The sequence below is a fragment of the Rhinopithecus bieti genome, unplaced genomic scaffold, assembly GCF_001698545.2.
Source record: "Rhinopithecus bieti isolate Rb0 unplaced genomic scaffold, ASM169854v2 scaffold_29976, whole genome shotgun sequence".
Taxonomy (NCBI): domain Eukaryota; kingdom Metazoa; phylum Chordata; class Mammalia; order Primates; family Cercopithecidae; genus Rhinopithecus; species Rhinopithecus bieti.
In genome coordinates this window covers 492,563-519,188 of record NW_016813386.1, presented here as the reverse complement: position 1 = coordinate 519,188, position 26,626 = coordinate 492,563, and the positions used below count along the sequence as shown (strand labels likewise).

Below are 26,626 nucleotides of genomic sequence, written 5' to 3'. Positions count from 1 at the left end.
TTAGCTCCTGCTGTGCACTTTTGGAGGGTCTTCCATATGGTTGCTGCTAAGTATTTTGGCATTTTCCCAACTGCTACAATTGGGTCAGTGGGGGGGATTGTATAGGAGTAATAAAACAGGGTGACTACAGCAGGGAGGGGTACGATTAATACACACATAACAGCTTATTGCCTCTCATGCGTTCAAGCACAGCTCTATGCCATTCATTACAACAGACAGCCAGGGCAAACTGCCATAGAGCTCACTCCAGAAAAGGCCAGGTCTTGAGAGCAGAGACTAAATCTTCTCACTTACATGTCTTCCTAATGTTTCCTTACTTAATCTTCCCATATCAAGTATAACTTGAGGAGAAGCAAAACAATTATATCTTGCATATTACTATGCCATTCTTAAGAAAGTTTTCTTGAACAGACTCTCAGCTAACTTTTAGCAGCAGCAGCAGCAGCAGCATTATCAATGGCTATGAGGGCTTGGATATCTCAGGAGGGGAAAAAATGGGAAAGGCTGGCTTGATTATCATAAATATTCAATAAGCCTTGAGACATGATTGATAAATCCAGAAGTGGCTAATAATAGTGTCAATATTCTTCCATATCAGAGATCAGAGATCATATTTATGAAAAAAATGCTACTATTATTTTTATCCTGTGGAAGGCAGTGTTGCTTTAAACAGTAGAGAGCGTATACAGGTACACACGCGTAGATTGTATTTTCCATTTTATACATGCAAGGATTCTTTAAATAATTCATTACACTTTTCTTTAACATATGTAGTTTTCACAAAAAGCCCAAGTAAAGGGCTGTCAGGACTTCTAATAGGATCACCGTATAGCCATGACACTTTCTGATTCATGATTTACATGAAATCAAGAAATAGAGTTGGAGACATTTAGACTAGCCTACAAATCTGTGTGTGTGTGTTTTAATGTTTTCAGCCAAGAACCTTAAACAAAAAGTGTAGCATTAAAAAACTTCCCTTCGTCTCCGAGATCCCCCAACTCTAGACACTGGATCCCCGGAGACCTAAGCTGGGTCATCCAAGTCTGGGGCGCCGGGCGGCAGATGAGCGGCTCGGGCCCGCAGGGGTCTGCGCGGGTGGGCGCCGGGAGGTTGCCGAGCCAGTCAGTGCCGAAAGGACCGTGAACTCTCCAGGGGCCAACGATCACCGGGTGCGGAACTCAACGTTTCCGCCAGTTCCTGGACTTACTCGAGTAAAAACAAACAAACAGCAGCAACAACAAAAATACTAACAGCAATGGGACCGTAATAAATCAACTCGGAGTGGGTGCAGGCGGTTCCGGGACAACCCACACTTAGTCTAGGATCCCGAAGATCCCTCATCCAGCTTTCCTCGGGGCAAGCGGTGAAGCGCTAAGTAAGGCTGATCACTGTCCTCAGTCATCACCGAACCCGTGCACAGAACCCGTGGCCCCACGCTCTCCTACCCACGCCGGCCCCAGACCAGTCTCACTGCCACTCCGCGCGCAGGAGGAACTGGCAGCCGCGGACGTGAGGAAACCTGCTGCGGCTTCAAACTCCGTAGTGCGCAGGCGCGACACACAACGCGCAGGCGCCGCCTAGAAGTGACTTCTCCAAAAAGTGTCTTAGTTCCTGGTCACCTGAGCTCCGGGTGACGCGGCTGCGGTAGCTGCGGATACACACCTTCCGCGGGTCCTGCCTGGCGACCCCTAACTCCTCCTGCTGTCTCTCCGCTCCGCCACCCCAAACCCGCCAAGGTCGTGTCCTTTTCCTCCTGTCCTTTCCCAGCGTTGGGCCGGACCGGGCCGAGCCGGACCGCCCGGGCGCCGTCTTTAACCATGGCGTGCCTCTTCAAGAAGAAAACCGTGGATGGTGAGTTCCAGGCCGGGCTGAAGGGGCCCAGCTCTGCGTTTTCCCAGCGTCTTTCGGGGCCTGCCGGCCGGGATTCTGCCTACTGTCTGTCCCTGGAGGCGGGGCTGGATCAAGTGGTCCCACAGGTGACCGCCCTCGCTGCACCACTTCTCTGCCTCCTTCTTGCTTCTGACTCACCTCACCTTAGGCTCACCTAGGCAGTCTGGTTGCTTCCCTATCCTCACACTTCCCCCACCCTCGGGTTTTCCTCAGCAGGATGCTGAGCGTTTCGAGAAGGCTAGCGGGGTGCTGCTGGCCCTTGAGTGTCAATAGATTGGAGAGCTGATGGATTTCTTGTTGGTTTCCTCTGCTTCGATTGTTGCTCTTCGGTTGGGAGACGTACTACTTGTAGGCATCCAGACAGGAAACTTGCAGCCTCGGAATGGGGAGGGGAGGGGATAACAGGCTCCAGTTAAGAAACGAAGTTGGGTCTGGGTCGGTTGCTTCTTTAAGAACACCCCATCAATAAAGTGATATGAAACAAATGCTTTTTTGATTGATCCCAGTAGAAAAATAAACCCAAGAGAAGGGCCCACATTTAGTTTTCATAATGGATTTTTCTCCCTTATGATTATCATTTGCCAACTAAAATAAGAGATGGGGTATATATTGTCTTCATAGAAGTTTAACATGTAAAGATACTGGGGTTGTTTCCCACATTTAGATTAATATCATCTTGAGGGGAAAAAAGTGAATGTAAAAGAATGTACAAGTTTTATGGTGCTCATATGCGATGCCTGTAATGTGTTTATATAATACTTGATATTTTCATTGACTGCTACCAGCAATTAAATTCATTCAAGTTATTTAAAAATTGTGTTCCCCATTATATGTTTAGTCTAGGTTGTTGCTGGTTCAGCCAAAGAATCACTTCTTTGTAAGGGTCTAATTCTGCCACAAAAGGAGCAGTGGTAGCTAGACGGTGATTGGTACAAATAGGGTGCTCCGTCCGGACCTGGAAGTAACTCCTTCATTCCTTTGTGTTGACTATTCCAATGCCAGCAAAATTATTTTGGGGAGGATAACAAAGAAGTCATCTCTGCCCTACTACTCTACTCTTCATTTCAACACATAATGCTACTTTACCTCTAATTTATCAGATGACATAATACATTTTTCCTTAATCTGGGTGACTGAACATTTTTTTGATTTATTGACTTTTTATTAAGTACCATTTGCAATACCTGGAATAACTACCAACTTGGTATATAATATGATCAATGATGTGAAATGGATTTTATGTGTGCTTTTCATGAGAATGCTGCTTAATCTTTAATATGGCACTTTATTTTTTCAATGTTTTAGCTACCACTGTTGTGAGCTTCACTTATTTTACAGTACTCCAGGGAGTGGAGATGGGGGAACGATTTATTTTCTTTTTGCTTGAGTTTTATATAGTTACAGGGTTTTTTGTTGTTTAGCTTTATGTAGTGAGAATTTACTAAATGGAGGAAAAATGGTTTAATCTCCCTTACTGTGATGTTACAATTAGAGTTAATTTTTTTTAACAATAAAAACCAAACATTCTAGTTTTAATTGCTTAATACCGTCAAATATTTTCAAAGACATAAATCTCAGTTCTGTGGTTCCTGGTGCCTTTGGAAATCTAGTGACTATTGTACTTGAAGTGTAGAGGGGAGAAAAGAAAGACAATGGGGATGTGCAATGAGTGTTTAACTGTATACTCATTTGCAGTTATTTCTTCCAAGAAATAATGTTTTTGCTGAATAGATTTATTTGTAAAAAAAAGTCCTAAGGACTCTTGCTAGGAACTATGCCACTAAATTAACCATATGTGCAATTTCCAAATGTAAATTTGGCCAGCAGGTACATTTACTATAAACTACCAAGATGCATACTTGATGTTTTCTTACATTATCGTTTCCATTCCAATCATTTACTGACATCTTAATAAATAGATCTGTATTTTCATTATTTTGATGTAGAGCTTTACTTTTTTTACTCTCTGTTTTATTGAAAGGAAGGTTTTTTGTTTTGTCTAAAAGGTGACAGCATTCTTCTTGGTAATGAGGCTGTATATTATGAATATGAAATTTAATGTATTTTTATTTCTTTCTCTCAGATCCTTGGATTGATCATGAGCTCTTTTATTGTGTGCTGACTTTTAAATCTGTTCCAGCAGTAATGAAATTCTGATATATAAGGGAAATATGTACCTGCCTATAGATCTGGGAAATAATTGAATCTTTTTTTCTGTTTGGATTGGCTGGAAGAGTTTTATACTGTATCATTAAAGACTACTGCACATGTAAATTAAAAAGGAAGACAACATTACAGCACTTATTACTATTCAGAATTATGTTTAATTCATTTTTGACACAAAGATGAACAAGTCTCTGCAGTGTATACTTTGCTAAAGAAATTAATAAGAGGTATACCTCAAGAGAAGGGAAGAATCCTTTGGAATTTGAAATTACAATTGAGTACTACTTGTGTAAGGATATACATATATAGATATTATTATGTTTACCTACAGTGTTTATTTTCCCCCTTTGTAGACTAATAGTGACCTATTTAGGGAAGCGAATTATGAACCTGTAAATCAGGATCCCACTAGGACTTGTCATAAATGCACAACTAAACATGCCTTAAAAGTGAAGTTCTTTAAACACTATATAATTTTTGTCTGTTAACCTCGGTAGAGACAAATTTGAGTAAACCAACACTGTGCTAACCATTATGCATGCAGTATCTTATTTCTCGTAAAACCTGCAAGTACTCATATAACATCCTTATAAAATGAGAAAAGCAAAGGACTAAGTCATGTGTTCAAGATCATACAGCTATTAAGTGTCAGAGCTAGGACCTCTTCCCTTTGAGTATTATTACTACTTTTTTCTTATTGGAGATTGATAATGAAACAGTTTAATTTTGCTCCTCTTATCAAGCACATGAAATTCTCAAGGTTTGGTAGATACCATGCAACGTTTACATTCTTTCTGGAACCAGACTTTTCTTTTGGAATTAGTGGTAGAACTTTACTTTGTAACGGTGGTGAAACTGGAAATAACCCACTCCTGACTCTCCCTGGACACAGCATTTCTTCGGAAGTATAACCAGTTTCTTTTTGCTTTTATCTAAACCTTTTGAAGGAGTAGTGATGTCGTATCTCCACTTCTTTTCTTAACAGAGTGCCTCCCTCACCTTATAGCAGTAGATGTTGCTTAGATCATCGGTAACTTCTAGATTGTAAAATCTAATGGCCGTTATTAGTGATCATCTCTTGGGCCTGTGTTTTGCATTTGATCCTGATCATTAATTTATTCTCTGAAATTCCCTCTCTTAACTTCCAAGACATAACACTCTCTTAATTTTCCCCAAATTCCTCTGACCACTCCTTTCTTTCTCCTTTCCGTATTTTTTTTTTTTTTTTAATTTTTCTTAAACCTACCCCTTATATGTTAGTGTTCTTCTTGGTTCCATCCTAGGCTACCACTGTTCTAACTGCATTCTCCCCCTGCATGATTTTTTTTACTCCTATTTTAATTATAACTTAAGTACTGATAGATCCCAAATCTGTGTCTCTAGATGTATTTTTGAGTTTCAGGCCAGATGTCCAACAATTCGCAGAGTATCTGTATCTAGGTGTCTCACAATACCTCAAACTCAAGATCCCATACAGAACTCATCATCATATCCTCTTCCAGTGTCGACAGTGCTTGATGTTGCCCTCTACCATCAACTCATTACCAAGTCCTGCTGCTTTTGCTTCTTAAATATTGAACACATAGGATCTTCCTCTGTGTTCCCTGCAACTCTTTGCTCTAATTCGGATCCTACTTACCTTGTACTTGACTATATCACCTTTTTGCTTTTCTTTCCTGTAGCTTCGTAGCCCTTAAATCCTTCATCTACAAAGTTGCGTGTGTCATTGAAACTTGAACCCAAATCTGACTATGTTACTCCTCAATGTAAACCCCTTTATGAAATCTCTGGCGCCAACAGGATCCACTGTGAGTGTTTCAATAATGCATGTATGGCTCTCCTTGAACTGACCCTTCCCTTTCTAGCCATCTCTCTGGATATTCTGGTGGAATATCCAGGAACAGCAGCACTGTTCCTCTGTTCATTGGTATCTACCGTACTCTTTCTCACCCTGATGTATTTTTGCTTTTGATGCCCTTATGCCTAGAATTCCCTTATTCTCTTCCTCTAGCGAACCTGAACTATCCTAGGTTTGTTTCTTCTCAAAGTCTCTATTAAGTACCTCACTACTTGTGTTCCCCTTTTGTGGCATTTTTTTTCTGACTTGGATTCACTAGAACAATAATAGAGCCTCCTGTACTTTCAAAGTTGAATAATGCTTATTCTGAGTCTCTTCTACATTCCGTTGTTTGTAAGGGGCTTCAGAGTCTTCAGCAGAAATGAAAATGTATCTGCAAGAGTTTCTAATTTAGAGATTAAATCTCTGAAATAATATCATTTACTAACCAAAGTAGTATTTCCAACATCCAGGGCTTAGAAGACCCTGGATCCACACTTTACCACCCACTGTGAACTGTAGTGCAAGTTAGAGGTAATTTGAAGAACACTACAGAGAGAAGAGGAACAAAGCTTCTTGGCTTTTGCCTCATTGGGATGATATTTGCATATGCTAGTTGTCCAGAGTTCAGAAACTATGAGGTTTTGTCTAAGTTGGAATAAATCCCCTGTCAGTGTATGAGTTGTGATGCCACATTTCTGATGTTAAAAGGAAGTAAAATTGAGTATCTTTCAGAAACATTTTTTTTTCTCTATTCCAGAATAAAATACACCATTCTCCTGGTGGCACCTGCAGAATTCAGGTCTTTCCCAGGATGTCGTGTGTCCCTTTAGTGCTCCTTATTCTGGATATTTAAAAAACTCAAATTTTACTTTCTACTTAACCCCTCCATTCTTGACATACCATAGAAAAATAATTGAATGTGGGATTGAGGAACACAGTATACTCTTCTGAGCATTTTCTTAGAAAAACATTCTCCCTCCTTTTAGAACAGTTATTTCTGTAGGCAAAATGTGTTCCTTCTGTATTTCTGCATCCCCAGCATGACACCAAAGACAGACATTTCCTTTCCGGCTACCATTTCATATCTTCAGGTCCATTGGCCTGTGAGGCTTTTCTTCCAGGACACATTCCCTCTCATTCTCTCATTGATCTAAGCTGAAAAATGCGCTTTGACAGTTTTCTGAACTGAAGTTTTATTGATGATGTTACTAAAGCTTTTGTCGTTGAGGACCAAACGAGACTCAAAAGTCTGCTGACATGTGCCCATCTCAAAACCTTGTTTTAGTTCTTGAAAACACTGGCATTTTTATAATTATAAATTGTTTCAGATTAATTCCTCAGGGCTTGAGTGACTTTTGAGAGTTACTAGTAGGAGAAAAAAATTATTTTTGCTACCGCATATGCTACCATGGGTCTTGGCTTGACGCTCCCATTTTCTCTTCAGTGTTGTGCCTCTTCCAAGTCCTGCTGTTTCTCAGCTTAAACCTGGTTCTTAAGTTGGTTGGCTCCCTGACCATGTATAGGTAGAATAAAGCTGTTGGTATGATCCCCCTTTTTTCTTTTTGTTTTCTATAGTTGCCTTTTGTTTTCTTTTTACCATGTATTAGAACTGATTAGTTAAGCTGATAATATTTGTCCCTGAGTGTCAGATACACCATTCCCAAAACCTGAGAAGCAAATTTGGTTTGCATATCAAATTCTAATTACTTTGTACCCACTCTCACTCTCATTTTCCTTCTGCATTTGAGTAAATCTTGTTCCTAGAACCAGAACTTTCTAGATAGTGACGTTTAATGTTTCTTTTTAATGCCTTAGCTTTTGAGTTTGTAATATTTTTGCAATTTTTTTTTTCTCTTCATCAACCCAAGATGAAACATCCTCACATAGCCAGGACCTCTTTTCACTTTACTGTTCATTGGCAAGCTCCATCATGCCTAGTTAGCTGAATTCGCACTCACTCTGGGCTTTTCTTATAGCCATAGCACAATTAGGGTTTGTCCAGTGCTGTTTCCAGTGTCACAGTGCTCCCTGTTCCCACTGATACTAGCTGTTACAGAGCTTGTAGGTGAAGTCTAAAGTAGAAGCTACCTCTTCCCTGGAGATCTTGATACCTTGAAACTAGTCAATGGAGATTATAAAGTAGGATATAGGAACATTTTGTTTCTATCTCAATTCATATAATGATTAGGTTTAGAGGAACTGATAGGCAATAAAATCGCATAGATAAAAATGTATTTTCTCAAATTAAATACATTTAATAGTAGGAAATTTGGCTTATTAAATTAAAGAGTCTGTTATGACCTTATAGTGAAAAACACAACATACAGTATAGTGGCTACTTGTCTGGTAGATCAGCTTGAATCCTGCTGACTGGTGGTGATTTGTGTACTGTTCCCGCATTCCTGAGGCATTCATCCTGAACTGCCTTACAAACTTGAGATAGCCCCTCACCTTCCCCCAAAAGAAAGGCACTTTAAATAGTGCTACTCACAAATTAATGAATGTCCATATTTATACTTGATAAATACTTTTTGCTTTTATCCTCAAATGTACAAATTATATCTAAACTAATAATAGGGAGGACAGGCATGATTCAAGTTGGGGCTTGCCCTCAAACCCCAAGCAGAGAATTCTGTTGAGCTAGACTGGACCATATGGGAGACCTTTTTTGTTTTGTTTTTATTTTTTATTTTTTGACTTTTTATTTTTTGTAAGCAGGTAAACCATATTGACTCGGAACCAAACAAGGCAGAAACAGCTTGTGTCTCTTAAGTCAAAGACTTAAGTCTATGATCTTATCACTCTGCTGTAGACCTGTGTATTTCCTTCAGTAAGAAGAACCTGAAAGACTTGAGACAGGCTTTTAATGCCCAGAGTGGAGCTGGCCTGGGTGGCCTTTTCTAAGTGTTGTGCTGGGCATGGGCGAAGAGAGGGTGTTGGATGAATCAAGCCTCCAGACCCTTTTTATCTCACTGAATGGTAAGAGAGAGAATATGCTATATCATATCCATGTACCTTTGGCATTTTCACAGTGTGAAGTTTTCTGTTACCACCTATTGTGATGTCTTTGCAGCAAACCACAAGGTAGATGAAGTCCTAGAGAATGAAAAATTCAGTGTACACCCTTATCTGCCTGAAGAAAGAAGCAGAGGATAGACAGGAGTCAAGCACTCTGTCTCTCTTAGGTGGCAACAGTACCCTGTACATGTTTCTGTCATGATCTTGCCTCACATTGAAAAATGGGGAAGGTAGAAAGTTATAAGGGAAATAGCCTATTATTTCAATGCTCCACATTTCCATTGTAGAAAGCTAGCTATCATATTTCAGATTTTACTGTTGTTAAATTATCTTTTTTGACAACTGATTTTGTTTTACATTTTAAAGACGTGTTAAATATGCCTGTAAGAGGAATCCTTTCACATTTCAATGTATGTGTTTGTACTCCCATAGATCGCTACTAAGTATGATGTATTGGGATGGTATTTGCATGAAGAAAGGTGGGACTACAAACAAGCATGTATTCGCTTCTCTTAAAGAGATTGTAATCTTGGGATGAAATCATACCTACTAAGAAATAAATCTAGTGGATAATAAACGTGGCTGTAAAAACGTGAACATTGTCTCAGACCGTTTTCATATTATTCCTTCTGAATTATCTAGAAGACCAAATTATTAAACATGGATTTAATATAGCGATTGTTTTTAAAAAAGAAGAGTAATTTGTTAGTTTTATAGTATATTTCTATTGTCTCATATGAAAATATGTTTTACTGTCTTTCCATAATATGTTTTAAAGTGTTGTGATTATGTTTTAGTATGTAACATTAGCCGCTCTGAGTTTATAGCTTAGAACTGTTTAAATATTAATAGGCCTATTAACAACTATGAGGCTGTGGAATATGCGGTAGTTAATTTTCTTTATTTTTCTTTTATAATATACAGTGACTGTTATGGTACATATAGTTACATTAAGTTGAGAAACATGAAATCAAACTATTTTAATTAAATTACATGTTTTGTTGAATTCGCATGTAATCGTACTTGTTTTTCCATAAAGATGGCTATACCTAGCCTCGATGATTCTCAGATACCTACTGGGTGTTCAGCAATTCAGTTCAGTTCTGACAGTAATTATCTAGAGTTAGGGCAGACCCTATAAGTGAAAGACAGTCCCGCAAGACTGCCCTACTTCAGGTGCCACTTGGAAGTCCTAGGTTGCCACCAGTACTTCTGACTGACCAGGTTTTCCTCCAACTTCATCTTCAGGTCTGATAATTCACTAGGACAACTCTTAGAACTCATCAGAGTGCTTCATTTACTGTCACTGGTTTATTTTAAAGTGTACAACCAGGAATAGCTAAATGGAAGTGATCCATAGGTCAAGGGTCGAGGGTGGAGGACAGAGCTTCCATGCCCTCTCTGGGTATGCCATCTTCCTAGCATATCAGTGTGTTCACCAACTTGAGATTCTCTGAATCTCTTAGTTAAGGTTTTTTTATAACCTAATCTCAAGCACCCACCTCTGCTGACATGTGGGGGTGGGGTTAAAATGTCTCACCCTTTAGTCAACTGTTTGATCTTTCCGGTGACCAACCTTTCTGAGGCTATCAGCTGCCCTCCCACACCTACCCCATATACTCAGATATGGTGCACAGGAGCTTGTTGTGAATAACAAAAGACATTCCTATCATTCAAGAAATTTCAAGGGTTTTAGGCCCTCTGTGCCAGGAACCCAGGACAAAGACCAAATTTATATGTTTAATTATATCACCCTCATAATGAAAAAAATGCATATAGATAGAATTTTAGATCTTAACTTTCAGCAGTTGCTGTGCACCTGTGACAATTATCTGGCCACAATTTAACTTCTCAGTATAGTGGCTTGTCTTTCTGAGCAGCACTGTTGTAGCTTGTATAAGACCATCATCATGACTGGGCACAGTGGCTCATGCCTGTAATCCCAGCACTTTGGAAGGCCGAGGCGGGTGGATCACCTGAGTCGGGAGTTTGAGACCAGCCTGGCCAACATGGTGAAACCCTGTCTCTACTAAAAATACAAACATTAGCCAGGCATGGTGGCACATACCTGTAATCCCAGATACTCGGGAAGCTGAGGCAGGAGAATCACTTGAACCTGAGAGGCGAACCAAGATGGCACCATTGTACTCCAGTCTGGATGACATGAGTGAAACTCCATCTCAAAACAAAACAAAACATCTGATACTGCCAATTCATCTTATACTGGTTGAGTTTAGGGAGTCCTTAGTACACAAAGGAGTTGTCTCCAGAAATTCATTTATTATTTGAGTTTAAAATTTAGAGCACATTTTCTATGGAAACAGTGGGGTAAGTGGTAAATGTTTTTTATATCAGTCCATTGGCTTTGACAAAATAGGGAACTAAGTCCAAAAGAAGATCGGGTGTGTTTGAGTGTTGCGGATGAAGAGGTTCATGATTCCACTGAAAGATAGGGAAATGAGAGTATGTTTGTTATTTGGGGTCAGTCTACAGATGTCTGAGGAAAGGTGTGTATTACGGACTGAAATGTCCCCTCTGCCCCCTACAATTCATATGACAAAGCTCTGACCACTCGTGACTATATTTGGGGATAGTGCCCTTAAGGGTGTAATCGGGGTTAAATAAAGTAAAAAAAAATTGACATCTAGTAAATCTAAAGGTTTTTTTTTTTTTTTTGGAGACGGAGTTTCGCTCTTGTTGCCCAGGCTAGAGTGCTGGAATACAATGGCATGATCTCGGCTCAACGCAGCCACCTCCCAGATTCAAGCTATTCTTCTACCACAGCCTCCCGAGTAGCTGGGATTACAGGCATGTGCCACCACACCCAGTTAATTTTGTATTTTTAGTAGAGATGGCTTTTCTCCATTTTGGTTAGGCTGGTCTCGAACTCCTGACCTTAGGTGATCCACCCGCCTCCACCTCCCAAAGTGCTGGGATTACATGCGTGAGCCACCGTGCCCAGCCAATATAAGATTTTTAGAAATCATGATCTGTGAATCCGGTATTTTAAATGTTATTGAAAATTTTACAACCCATAAATTTAGGTTTCTTTTGTGATTCTCCTAGATGTAATAAAGGAACAGAATCGAGAGTTACGAGGTACACAGAGGGCTATAATCAGAGATCGAGCAGCTTTAGAGAAACAAGAAAAACAGCTGGTAAGTAGAACATTATATTTCAGTTTAACTTTTCAAACAAATTTGGAAACTGCTGTAGGAATAATTAGCTAACTAGGAAAAAGGCACATGGCAAGTGGCAAGTGATTTACTTAACTAAGAAATGGCAGTTAATTTTTGTGTCTTCTGCTTACCTTTGTTTATTGTGTCATTCTGCTGACTTTTATTGGGATTCTGTGTATTCTGTTGATTATAGAATCAAATTATTCTTCAGTTTGTGAGAGTCATGAGTAGGAAGAAATATTGCTCAAGGCAGAACCACCTTCTTAGTTAACAGCAAAGATAAAATAATGGAAAACAAAGGAAGGTTATTTTAAAAATTACATTAACTCAGAGGAGTCTTGCTTGATATTTTAAAGATCATTGTGTCTTTGACAATGAATGTACTTTTATAATAGACTGATCTGCTTCATTTTTAAATATTCTTTATGGTATGTTTTTATGTGTATGTTGCCTCAAATCTTTAAAAAATAGCTTTATTGAGGGATAATTGACATGCAATAAACTGTACATATTTCAGGTGTACAATTTGATAGGTTTTGACATATGTATAAACTCATGAAACCATTATTACAGTCAAGGTAATGAACATACCCATCTTTCCTAAAAGTTTCCTTATGCCCCTGGAAATCCCTCCTACCCATCCCTGCCTGTCTCCCTTTTTCCTGGTGAAGCAAATACTGATCTGTCACTGTAGATTAGTTTTCATTTCTAGAATTTTATGTAAATGGAATCATAGAATATCAACTCCTTTTTATGGCATCTTTCACTCAGCTAATTATTTTGAGGTTAATCAGTGCTGTTTCATGCATTAGTGTTCATTACTTTTTATTGATGAGTATTATTCAGTTGTTTGGATATTTCACAATTTGTTTGTCTGTTTACCAGCCAGTGGACGTTTGGGTTGTTTCCAGGTATTGGTTGTTTGAATAAAGTTGCTTTAAACATTTAATCAAAGTTTTTGTGAACATGGTTTTCATTTTTCTTGTGTGTATTCCTGAGAGTGAGATTGCTGGGTCGTAGGGTAAATGTATGTTTAACTGCTAAAAAATTAAAGTGCTGAAAAATTTGCAGAGTGCCCGTAATGTTTTCTCTTCCCATTAGTAATGTATGAAAGTTGCAGTTGTTTCCCATACTTGGAGTTGACAGTCTTTAATTTTAGCCATTTTAGTGGGTGTATAGTAGATTGCCATTTTAAATTTCATTTTCTTAATCACTAATGCTGTTGAACATCTTTTTATATACCTGTTTACCATTTACTTATCTTTTTTGCCAGAGTGTCTATTCACATATTTTACCTATTTTTTCATCAAATTGTTTTCTTACTTAGTTACAATAGATTTTTATATATTGTGGAAACAAATGCTTTATCAAGTATATGTTGTGAAAATATTCTTTCCAAGTTCTTAACCTTGTCCTTCATTTTCCTAAGTGTCTTTTGAGGAATGAAAGGGTTTTTTTGACTTATTTTGATCAAGTACAATTTTTTATTCTTTTATTCTTTTTTTCAATGTTGGAGTTTCTTACAAATGTCAGTTGGGTCAAATTTGTGATAGTGTTTTCTAAGTCTTCTGTATCATTGCAGATCTTCTGTCTACTTGTCACAATTAGAGTGTATGCATAAGAGTGGAGTTGTTAATATTTCTCATCCTTTTTTCTATAGTTAGTACTTTTAGTATACTACTTACTTTTAGTGTACTAGCTCTGAGTGCCTAACCCAAAGTCAGTAATATTTTCTCCTATGTTTTCTTCTAGAAATATTACCATTTTAGTTCTTACATTTAAAACTGTGAACCATATTAAATTAAGTTTCAGTATGGTGTCAGGTAAGGGTGGAGGTTCACTTTTTGCATATGGAAGGTCAGTTGTTTCAACATAATTATTGCTGACACTTTCCCTTGTCATCTTTGTGGAAAATCAGGTGTCCAAATGTAGGCATCTTTCTGGGCTCTATTCCATTGATTTATATGACTGTTTTTAAGCTAATACCACATTATTTTTGTTAATAAATGTTTAAAGTAAGTCTAAAAGTTAGCATTAATTCTTCCACTTCACACTTCTTTTTTCATAATTGTTTTGGCTGTTTTAGGTGCTTTGCATTTCTGTAGGAACTGTAGAATACAGATCAGTTTCTACAAAAAAGATCAGATTTTGATTGGGATTATGTTGAATATGTACATATTAACATTGTGTCATAAGACATATTAACATAATGTTAATTAACATTAACAGAAGACATATTAACATTATGTCTTCTGACCTATGAAGGTATTACATCTCTCCATTATTTAGATCCCTATTTATTTAGATCTTCAATTTTCCTCAGCAGTGTTTTGTACTTGTTGAAATGGTTGTGTGGTTTTCTTTTTTAGTCTGTCAATACAGTGAATTACTTTGATTATCAAAAGTTGAATCAACCTTTTGTTCCAGGCACACACCTCACTTGTTAATGACATACTTTTTAATATATTTTCAGTTTGCTGAAATTTTAAGAATATCTGCATCTGTGTTCACAAAATATACTGATTTGTAGTTTTTTTTGTGTGTGTAGTGTAGGAAGCAGTGTAGTGTTTTTATTTGATTTTGATATCAGGGTAATAATGCTGGCCTAGTAATGCTGGCCTCATAGCATGAGTTGGCAAGGTACTCTTTTCTTTACTGGAAGAGTTTGTATGGTTCTTCCTTAAATGTGTGATAGGATTCATCAGTAAAGTCATATGTGAATGAAGATTTTCTTTGTAGGTAGATTATTAAACTACAAATTCTTTTTTAAAATAGATATACAGTGGATTAAGTCATCTGTCTTATTGAATGATCTTGGTGGCTTTAGTCTGTCAAGTAACTTGTCCATTTCTATTAAATTTTAAAATATACCGATATGTTGTTTATAATATTCCCTTACTATCCTTTAACATCTTTAGGATAAGAAGTGATGCCCTTCTTTGCTTTCTCAGTATTTGTAACTGTGTTCTCTCCCTCTCTCTGTCTGTCTCTTTCTCAGTTTCCTTCGTCATCAGCCTGGTTAGTAGTTAATCAATTTGATTGATCTATTAAAAACACACACATATACACACAAAACAGCTTTTGCTTTTTGGTTTCGTTGATTTTCTGTATGGATTTTTGTGTGTGTGTGTGATGGAGTCTCATTTTGTCATGGGTCTGGAGTGCAGTGGCGCCATCTCAGCTCACTGCAACCTCTGCCTCCCGGGTTCAAGTGATTCTTCTGCCTCAGCCTCCCAAGTAGCTGGGACTACAGGCGAGTGCCACCACGCCCAGCTAATTTTTGTATTTTTAGTTGAGACAAGGTTTCACCATGTTGGCCAGGATGGTCTCGATCTCTTGACCTTATTATCCACCCGCCTCGGCCTCCCAAAGTGCTGAGATTACAGGCGTGAGCCACCGTGCCTGGCCAGATTTTTCTTTCCTAGTTTGTATATTTATTTTCTTGTTTATCTTATTTCCTTACTTTGTGTTTCATTTGTACTTCCTTTTTCTATGTTATGTTGAAGCTTATGAAGGATTCGTTTTTTTCAAATGCAAACTTCAATGCTGTAAACTCTTCTAAGAGCAATTTTAACTGCAGCTCACTTATTTTTATGTTGCATTTTCACTTAAGTTCAAAATACTATTTCCTCTGTGCTTTTTTTCTTTAACCCATGACTTATTTAGAACTATTATTTTTAAATTTCCACTTATTTGTGATTTTCTTTTCATATTTTTCTTACGAATTTTGAGTTTCATTCTAGTTAACATACTTTGTGTGATTCCAGTCCTTTAAAATTTATTGAGCCCTGTTTTCTGATGTAGAATATGGAATACTTTGGTGATTGTTTAGTGACACTTGTAAAGAATGTATATTCTGCTGTCAGTGTTGGAGTTTCCTACAAATGTCAGTGAGGTCAAATTGGTGATGGTGTTTTTTAAGCCTTCTGTATCACTGCAGATTTTCTGTCTACTTTTAGCAATTAGACTTTATGCTTAAGAGTGGAGTTGCTGATATTTCTCATGCTAATTATGCATTTGTCTATTTCTCCTTTCAGTTCTGTCCATTGTGTTTTATATATTTTGAATCACTTTTATTAGGTACCTATACATTTAAGATTGCCCTGGTATCTTTATGTATTGATTCCCTTATATCATTAGAAATACCCCTTTCTGTTTCTGGGAGTATTCCTCGTTCTCAATTTTATTTCATCTCTATTAATATAGCCACTCTAGATTGGCAGGTTTTGATAAGTACGTTTATGGCGTATATTTTTCTGTCCTTTCACTTGACTTTGTTTTTGTATAAGGTGGTATCTTCAGATAGCATATAGTGGGTTTGCTTTCTTATCTAATCCGACAGTTGGTCTTATAATTGAGGTATAAAATGGACTATTTTATTTAATGTAATTATATTATTAGTTTTAGATCTATCACCTTGCCCTTTGTTGCTCTGTCCCACCAACTGTTTGCTTGGATGTTTGTTCTTTTTCTCTTACCTTCCTCTGGATAGTCTTTTTTTTTTTAATTTTCTTCTGAGCTCTACATGTGCACTGTTGTGTAGACTTGCTTTGTATTCATGGATGAAAATACTAGTTCTGTCCGTTCCATGTAAACATGTAGGCTAAATTTCCTTCTTAGATTACTCTTTTGCTGTATGACTTTATAATAGCTCCTTCCCCTCTTCATGATCGGGGAGAAAGGGTCTGTTATGTATATTAGATCTGTTCTTCTGAAATAAATTATTGAGGACTACCCCTTAATGATTTTATTTTATTTTGTTTGTTTCTTCTCTTAGGAATTAGAAATTAAGAAAATGGCCAAGATTGGTAATAAGGAAGCTTGCAGAGTTTTAGCCAAACAACTCGTGCATCTACGGAAACAGAAGACGAGAACTTTTGCTGTAAGTTCAAAAGTTACTTCTATGTCTACACAGACAAAAGTGATGAATTCCCAAATGAAGATGGCTGGAGCAATGTCTACCACAGCAAAAGTAAGTGGGAGCTTTTATATTCATAGATTTATAATTTTATAAATGATATTTAAATATCAATATTGAAAGCAGATTTAAAAGCACCTTCTGGTATATATGTGGTACAAAATGTGTGTAATTTTTAGTAAAATGAGTTATAATACTAGATAATCCAGGTAATTACTCCTAGATTCTTTACTGATATGTTTTAATACAAAATTTATTATTTGAGGACAATCTATTTTCTTTTCTTTTTTTTTTTTTGAGACGGAGTCTTGCTCTGTCACACAGGCTAGAGTGCAGTAGCAAGATTTCGGCTCCCTGAAGCCTCCGCCTCCTGGGTTAAAGAGATTCTCCTGCCTCAGCCTCCTGAGTAGCTGGGATTACAGGCATGCACCACCAGCACACCTGGGTAATTTTTGTATTTTTAGTAGAGATGAGGTTTCACATGTTGGCCAGGCTGGTCTCGAACTCCTGACCTCCGATGATTCACCTGCCTAAGCCTCCCAAAGTGCTGGGATTACAGACGTGAGCCACTGCACCTGGCCAACAATCCCATTTTCTAAAGATTACATGTAGCTTCTGATTTTATAAAATTGACTTGTAAAAGTATTTACTTTTTTCCCCTCTAATTGTCAGATGATTTTTGACCTAATCTCATCGTATGTTCTGACTACCTTTGAGTGATCATTTCCTCTTGATTCATTTTTATGAATGTGTCAGAAGGTCACATGAATAGTAAGAAAGATTTATCAGAATGTTTGTCTAGAGCTGATGTTTCACTCACTGCACACACACACACACATTTTTCTATATCTATAATCAGTGTTTTTACTGTGGAGTTTAAAGGACTCTGAATCTTTCAGTCATTTAATAAATAAAGCACTCCTTGACACTGTTAGTAATCAAAAGAGGCTAAGACAGAAGCTCTGCTTTCACAAATTTTATAGTTCAGTTGGGGGAGCTTAAGATATGTCTCTAGGAACCTACCCGCTATATATCAGTCGTGCTAAGCTTTATGAATTGCACAGACCTTTGAATAGGGTGATCTAAAAGACATTGCATAAGACAAAGGTTTTAAGAATATCATTAGAGGTTAGATGTACAGAAGAGGGATTATGAATATGAAGTGCAAAAGAAAAAAAAAGCTTCAGAGGAAAGTACAAGCTTTATGTTAGGGAAATGGTATACACGGGCAGTTTTTTGTTATTCATAGTAGTTATGTCCCATGAAGTCGGGAACACTGAAATAGTGCATATTGAACCGTTGCTCCCAGGGGAAATACTGAGTTATATTTCTGTGAGCCTTTGCCCACAACATTTTTTCATCACCTAATCTGTACCTAACTAACCTTGCATTTCTGTTTAAAGATGCCATATTTAATGGATAGTTGATTTGCTCATATTGAGCTCATGACAAATGGGACTATATCTCATTCCAGAACAAAGCTTATCTAACATGTATTTTCTTCATAAAGCTCATCATGTCCTTCTTTCACTTAGGAACACTGGGCAGCATGTTAATACAATGTTTGGGGATCATTTTTTATCAGTGAAATCACCAACAAAAAGTGCAAAAGTGAGAAAAATGTGACACTAAATAAACTGTGGAAAGAACACTTAATTTGCAGTAAAAAGGCAGAACATCAACTTGTTTGACCTCAGCTGGAAATGTGCATGTTGGGTGACTCAGGTGTTTTGCTGCTTTGTAAATGTCCACAGATAAGCATTAAAACACTGCAGGTATTCATTTGAGGTTACAAATACATTTTAATGAGTAGGTAAATTCTCAAATATGGAATCCACAAGTAAGGAGTATTAACTGTAGTTGCGTTTTAGACAGCAGAGCACATGAAAGTCGAATGCTGTACAAACTTACAGTTAGAAGGAATAAATTCAATCTTTGATAGCAGAGTAGGGAGATTATAGTTAACAAAAATATATTTTCCTTGGGTGGTGGACACCCTAAACACTCTGACTAGATCACTATGCATTATATGTGTGTAACGAAATTTTATATGTGCCCGATACATTTGTGCAAATAAAGAGTAGAGTGCATCCATTTTGTGAAGTCCAGAAAGTACAGTGACACATTATAATCTTTAAAAAGAGAAAGTTTCAAGCCTCAAGCCGGGCGTGGTGGCTCATGCCTGTAATCTCAGCACTTTGGGAGGTCAAGGCAGGCAGATCACTTGAGGCCAGGAGTTCAAGACCAGTCTGGCCAACATGGCAAAACCCCACCTCTACTAAAAATACAAAAATTAGCTGGGCATGGTGGTGGGCATCTGTAATCCCAGCTACTTGGGAGGCTGAGGCAGGAGAATTGCAGAAACCTGAGAGGCAAAGGTTGCAATGAGCTGAGATCACGCCGCTGCACTCCAGCCTGGGTGACAGAGAGAGACTCTGTCTCAAATAAAAAAGAAGAGAGAGAGAACGTTTCAGTATACATTTTGTTTCTCAGTTACCTTATTCTTTTTGATTGTCTGATTTTTGAGACAGTCTTGCTCTGTTGCCCAGGCTGGAGTGCAATGGTGCAATCTTGACTCACAGCAACCTCTGCCTCCCAGGTTCTAGCGATTTTCCTGCCACAGCCTCCCGAGTAGCTGGCATTGTGGGTGTGAGCCACCATGCCTCACTAATTTTTGTGTATTTAGTAGAGATGGGTTTTTACCGTGTTGGCTAGGCTAGTCTCAAACTCCTGGCCTCAAGTGGCAAGAGAAAACGTAGCGCGTTTAAGGAATAAAAGATGTGTCTAGAGGGCAGTAGTGCAAAGTTTAATCCATGTTAGGGCTCATAGGCAAATTATGGAATTTGACTTTTAGCACTTAAAAGCACTGGAAAGCCACTAGAGAGTTAAGTGTGTTGGGGGTGGGGAGGGATGAGGGGAATGCAGTATCATACTTGGAAAGGATACTTTGACTACAGTATTGCACACAGTTGAGAAAGGACTGTTTGCTTCATATCTTTGAAATCAACGTGTTTTCTATTGTATGGTTTCTTTTAATATACTGAATTAGCTATATAATGCATACATATATGTTTATCATGCATATATTATACATCATATATATAAAAATGCAGTCATGTCTGCTTTAACATTCTGAAAAATTCATCTTAGGCAATTTCATCATTGTGCAAACATTTTGGAGTGTACTTACATAAACCTAGGTGATATAGCCTACTACGCATCTAGGCTATGTGGTATAGCTTGTTGGTCCTAGGCTACACTGTACTGAATTTTGTAGGCAGTTGTAACATAATGGTTTAAGTATCTGTGTATCTGAAGATAGCTAAACATAAGAAAGGTATAGTAAAAATGGAGTATTATGATCTTATGGGGCCACTGTCGTATATGCTGTGGGTCATTAACCAAAATGTAAGCACATGACACATGATTGTAAATAAATTTTGGTGATGCTAGAGAACATTAATCTCTTAATGAAATGAGTTGTGAATGTATAATGTAAGAGAATTGTTTTCACATAGTTTTCAAAACTCACATTTTATATTTTTTTAAACTGTCATTTTAAATGTGTTAATAGATTAAGTATGTATGCTAGTATATCTTCTAATCTTTTAAATTTAGACATTAAAATGTTAATGAAAGTTTTATAAAATTAAATTTAAAATTTATTGACATTACCTACTTGCTACATAAACAGGTAAATTTAGTTTTCCTATTTGAATAGCAAAGGATTTTATGCTGATAATGTTTTTTATTACATAATTTCTTGCCTGCTGTTCAGATGAGGTTTTCCACACTGGTCTTTATTATATAGATGTTAAGCAGATGGTTTCCAAATGACTATTTCATTTTTTTCTAGAATATTTACCACTGTGTGTTTGATTACGGTCGGATGGCTATCTTTTAAAAGCCTGTCTATATTTTATGTGTTCCCTTTTGACTTATTTCATAGTAAAATTTTCAGAATTATGAAAGTAACATGAATCTTGTAAATACATTTAAAGACAATGCAGGCAGTTAACAAGAAGATGGATCCACAAAAGACATTACAAACAATGCAGAATTTCCAGAAGGAAAACATGAAAATGGAAATGACTGAAGAAATGAGTAAGTTTAATAAGTTATAATGAAATGTATAGTTTTCTTATCTTTGAATTAGACATTTATTTACTTTAAGTCTCATATTCTCATTCACGAAGGTAGAAATGATGAAACCAAAAATGACAGGCTCAAAATTCTATTTGTATTTAACTGAGGGAAAGGTATAAAATATGTTATGCCATATCTCTATTACATGTTGGCTTTAGCAATTTTACTTTATCGATTAGTATACAAAAACCAACTTGTGAGGTAAATAATTCTTCATGATATAAGTCAGGCAGTTTCAGAGTTATGTTGACTCTTTGGTACTATAGAAGATTTGCCTGTATTGGGGTAGAGGTAATGGAGCTCTTTTTTGTTGTTGTTGTTGTTTCTCATTTTTTTCCCTCTCACAAGAGTCTTCTAATATTTAGTTTTTGTCTTTTTGAATATAAACTAATTGCATGTTATGGTGGATATACAGAGAATACAGAGACAGAGCATATAAAAATCTCAGCACTCAGATGTAGTTACTGTTAATGTTGTACATTTATTTTCTGTTTTTCTCTCATAATCTTGATCTACAAAAGTGAAGTCACCTTACATGTACAATTATGAATATCTTGCTTTTTAAAAACATTGTAGTATAACATAAGCATATACTTGTGACCTTGACATTAAATCTTCTCTGAAGTCTTTTTAAAAAATAGCTTTAATATCATTTAACATCAGTATACCCTAGTTTATCAAACCATTCTTGTGTTGGTCAGTAAGATCGTTGTAAAATTTTTAACGTGTTTGATAATCCTTTTAAAATATGTTTAAGCATTATCTTTGACTGAATTTCTGAAATCTCCTTAGAATATTAGCTTTTATAAGGCTCTCGGTTCGTGCTACCAATTCTTTCCAGAAAGACTACACTGATTTTTATTTCTCCAATAATGAATCCTTCATAGCACCCTGATCAACATTAGATCATTATTTATATTATGTTAAAAACTGGCATCATTGTTTTGAAAGTATGTTTTCTAAATGTTTTACAACTATGAAACATGAAAAATAGAAAAAATAAATGTTTTACAACTGTGTGGGGATATACCAGTTTAGCTTTGCTTATCTGCTAGTATTTTAGTTTAACAGCATTTAATAACATTTAGTGTGTAAAATAGTATCTAATTAAGTTACCAGGGTTAATAAACTGATTATTATTCTAGTATTCTATTTCAGGATACCTATTTTTATTCTCGGTTGTAATAATATTGCCTGTTTATCTTTGACAGCTCCAAAAGTTCTGTAGTTTTTACTTCAGGCCTTTAGTTTGAAAACTATGAGTTTTTTCAGGTTGTTGAAACATCATCAATCATATTTTAATGACTGAGAGAACTGTTTATTATATAAACTGTTATTTATATAATGATCATAGTATTTAACATGTGCTTTCCAATGCCAGTGATGGCAATCTTTACCAGAGAAATTAACTTTTCCATTAAGCTATAATGAAAAGAATCAATAACCCTTACTTAATCAGATATCTATACCTACTGCAGTTGTTCTCATTTGTATTTTAATACATTGCAAATTAGTCTGTAGTATAATAGTAGTTATTGATGGTTACTCATTTTTTTTAATAACCTAGTAAAGTACACTAACAATATTTTCATCCCAAAATAAATTCAAGGTGTAAATCAATATGTCTTTTTCCAGTTGAAATTTATATTCTGCCATGTTGCTCCAAAGCTTGTTCACATTTAAGTTAAGACACAAGATCTTTGGGAAATCTTATAGTATACCTGTGATGAGCATTATTACACTTTTTCTGAAAGCGTTCTTTGTTAGTCTGATTACACCTCTCTCATCTTTTTCTTCTATCTACTTCATTCATTTTTCTTTTTTTCTGTGACCACTTCTTTACTTAGGCCCTTATAAACTCCGCATGAGCTGGACTTCACATCTTCCGTATTACTTTGCTAAGTTACATCTGAGTAACATACGGCTAAATTATTTTTTTCCGGGATCTTACCTCTGAGCATATTGATTAAATTCCTTCAGGGGTTTTCTGCTTACTACAAGATAAAATCCCCAAATTTTAAATAAAAAACACGAAGGAAGTATTTAGGTTATGAAACATCTTCAGTTTATACCCTAGATGACTGCCTACCTTACGTGACATTTTCCAGGGAGTCATGGTGCATAAACCCATAGATTATAGGTTTGTTACTATAGCAGTCCTAAACCAGGACACCCTGGTACAAGCATTCTATAGACAAGGACTCTGGTAGTAAACATTAAGCCTGTTTGTCAGGAGCCACAGTTTCCAACATGATTACAAGGAAATCAGACTAGGTTACCTGTCTTTCTTCTTCTGGGGACATTCCCCAGATACCAGGAGAGGAACAATTTTAGGCTAACTGCTGTAATTTTTTTTTTCTCCCAGACATTTTCCATTTATGTACCTTAAATAACAACCACACAGAAGAACTTATTCTTTCTCGCTTGTGTCCCTGTTGCCTCACCATAGCTTTGCCCAGGCCATTCCATTTCTGTGTCTCTGTGTGGTTAACCCCTATGTGTCCTTGCCAGAGTACTTCACATGTTACTTCCTCCCAGTTGGATGTAATCTCCTTCTCTGAAACTTTGAAATCATTTATCTTTTCTCTTACCACAATCTGTTGAATTTTTTTTCTTTTATACTCAAGTGTCAACTACCCTAGGTCTTTATTTTTCTCCATCTATACACCCATTGTATTTGTATTGCATTTCAGGCACTAGGTGCCCAGTTTCAAAGATAAAAAAGACACAATCTCAATCCATCAAAAATTGTTTCCCCACAACTCAACATGATGCATTCTATACAGAGCGCTTTCAGTAAATATTTTGGGGAGGGAAGAGAGGTAGGAAAGGTTGTAGCAGTAATAATCCTGTTAAATCGGACATCATTCTTTAGGCAAATTTATTAAAATACTGGACCTTAGATTTCTTTAGAATGTTCTACATGTATCTTGAATGTAAATGTAAGAGGTATAAAAATATGATTATAGATATAAAAAGAGTAAATTGTTTTCCAGATATTAACAGGATATTTTATTCTTGCATATTCTTCCTCTACCAGCTTAATGGATACAATTTGTGAAATAATATTTAAAATCTTAAACATGTAGGTGTGACTATCACATGGTTTTTGTCTATTATATGTAATTTTTTAAAAAACAGAGTAGACTTGTTTACTATGGAATAATTTGTGTTGAAATGAACATTATTCCAGATTTAATGGCTCAAATATGTATTTATCAATGTACTTCACTGACATTTTGAAGGATTTTTTTAATTCACTGAATCTGCTTTCTGTATTATACAAAATAGTTGAGCTAGACTGTAAATATGTAAATCTAACCTGAAATTTGTTTGAAAGTAAATGCTTTGCTCCTTCTCTCTTATCCCCCAGTCAATGACACACTTGATGACATCTTTGACGGTTCTGATGATGAAGAAGAAAGCCAGGATATTGTGAATCAAGTTCTTGATGAAATTGGAATTGAAATTTCTGGAAAGGTATGAACATCTTTTCTTAGTTGGAAATAGTTTCTACCTACCACCTTTGTCACTTAATTGTTTTGTTTTTACTATTAGGTACATGTTTTTTATTTCTGTTTCAAAAGTAAATTAAAGAGACCTCTTTACAGCACATCCTGTTATGTCCTAGTCCAAATGTTTGCTAATGCACATTTTTGTTTTTCTTTGTTTAATATAGATGGCCAAAGCTCCATCAGCTGCTCAAAGCTTGCCATCTGCCTCTACTTCAAAGGCTACAATCTCAGATGAAGAGATTGAACGGCAACTCAAGGCTTTAGGAGTAGATTAGTCAAAAAATGTCATAATATTTTGCTTACTTATAATTATGTAGTATAAACCAAGCACAGTGCGGATTTCTTTTACAAAACACATGTATTTTGCGGAAAAAAAAAAAGGAGACTATGAGTGAACAGTTGTTTCCTAACCCGTGGCTATTTTGAATCTTTTGCCAAAGAATGACAATGATGCAAAAATGGGAACAGTTTGGATTTTAATTAGAACTATTTAGGAGTGATGATGTGTAAAAACTTGACTTCTCTTTTGCATGGCACAGAGAAATTATATTCCTTACTTGATGTCAGTTTAGGTTCTAAATCTTTTCACTGAATATAAAATCTTGTTAAATGCTGTTAGGCACCAACTTCAAGAGGGTTGTAAAAATATTAAAAGTGTATCATTAATTCTGTATCTGTTGCTTGTCTTTTGTAAGTGATTATGTGTTATGACCATAGGCAGTTACAGCTGCCAAATTATTTTAAATGGTCAAAAGAAGAGTGCTATTTAAACGTCTGTCTTGAACAAAACTGTCATGGCTTTTCTTTTCTTTTCCGTTGGGAGAACATTCTAGTTGGTAAGTTTATTACCTTTCAAAATGTGCTTGGCACCTGCCTTCAATAGCACAGACCTATTGTGCACATCTTTAAATTGTTTCAGCTGGCAGAAAAGAATTACATTTAAAACCGAAAGCAAGGCCTCAATACAAAGATTATCCTGGCTCTTTTCTATCTCTGTGGGCCTCGTTGAAATATGTACTCTTATTTTAGACACTCCTCTCTTAAAACAGACCAGGTTGTCCTGGTCTCAGAAGAAACCTATGATGACTTGTCCCTTTGATGCCATTACTGTGCATTGAATATAATTAGTAAAAATAGACAATAAATAACACTTTATAGTAAGTAGACAATATATTTTGGCCGTCTAAAAAGTGAGGATTATAATTATATGAATTATAATTTAAACTGTTTAATTTTGTTGAATGTGTATATTGAATCTTCTAAATTGAAGCCATTATTCTCAATTAAGTACTACATCTATGACAATGCTTGACCTACATTTTTAAAATAAAAATTAACTTTTTTTGATAAATAAACCACAATTTTACCAGAAATTACTGTCTAAATGTGTATTAGCAGTATTTTTTAAGGTGAAATTGCCATGGTATCTAATGAATGTGTAGACAGAGAGAGAAAATGAAGGAGTGCCAGACTAGTTAGAATAGAAGTTAGGATTAGGTTAGTTTTGAAAAATGATGTTGTAATATATGGGTTCTAACACATCCTACCATGAAAACTGGAGGAGATATGTGTAACCTGGTTAATTTAGGATGGTGGACATTTTGGGCTAATACTGACAAAATACATCTTAAGACTACTATACATGTGACACGGATTGCTAGAAGGAACGAAAAACTTAACTGTATAGTTTATATTCCATAAACCATTTTATAATGTGCAAAGATTAGGTTTCGTTATTGATAGTATTAAATACACAGTTTCTCTTAACAGTGATGGGTCAAAACATTTTACTGGATTATGGAATGTTTACCCGAACATGTTTTGTTTCTTGGATGTACATAATAACGCCATCTAACTTATTTACTTTCTTGTTTACATGTGGGAGCTTTTGTTTTTAAAAATTATTTTGTTAAAAAAATCTCAATAAAGATATATTATTGTTGTCCTTTTCTTA

At 36.3% G+C, this 26,626-nt stretch overlaps 1 protein-coding gene across 1 annotated transcript; it reads left to right on the top strand.

The window, feature by feature from the left end:
- The first annotated feature begins 1,551 nt into the window (after positions 1–1,551).
- Positions 1,552–26,626, top strand: CHMP2B (charged multivesicular body protein 2B). The gene is made up of 6 exons (XM_017848165.1): positions 1,552–1,851; positions 11,981–12,072; positions 16,871–17,065; positions 21,013–21,115; positions 24,531–24,637; positions 24,837–26,626. The coding sequence occupies exons 1-6, from the start codon at positions 1,818–1,820 to the stop codon at positions 24,945–24,947; spliced, it is 642 nt and encodes a 213-aa protein (XP_017703654.1). The 5' UTR covers positions 1,552–1,817; the 3' UTR covers positions 24,948–26,626.

Bases quoted from the DNA above. Each gene is read 5' to 3' on its own strand.
- CHMP2B (XM_017848165.1), top strand. From the start codon at position 1,818: ATGGCGTGCCTCTTCAAGAAGAAAACCGTGGATG. The intron at 17,066-21,012 runs GTAAGTGGGAGC...ATACATTTAAAG, and splicing joins CAATGTCTACCACAGCAAAA to ACAATGCAGGCAGTTAACAA. The intron at 21,116-24,530 runs GTAAGTTTAATA...CTTATCCCCCAG, and splicing joins GGAAATGACTGAAGAAATGA to TCAATGACACACTTGATGAC.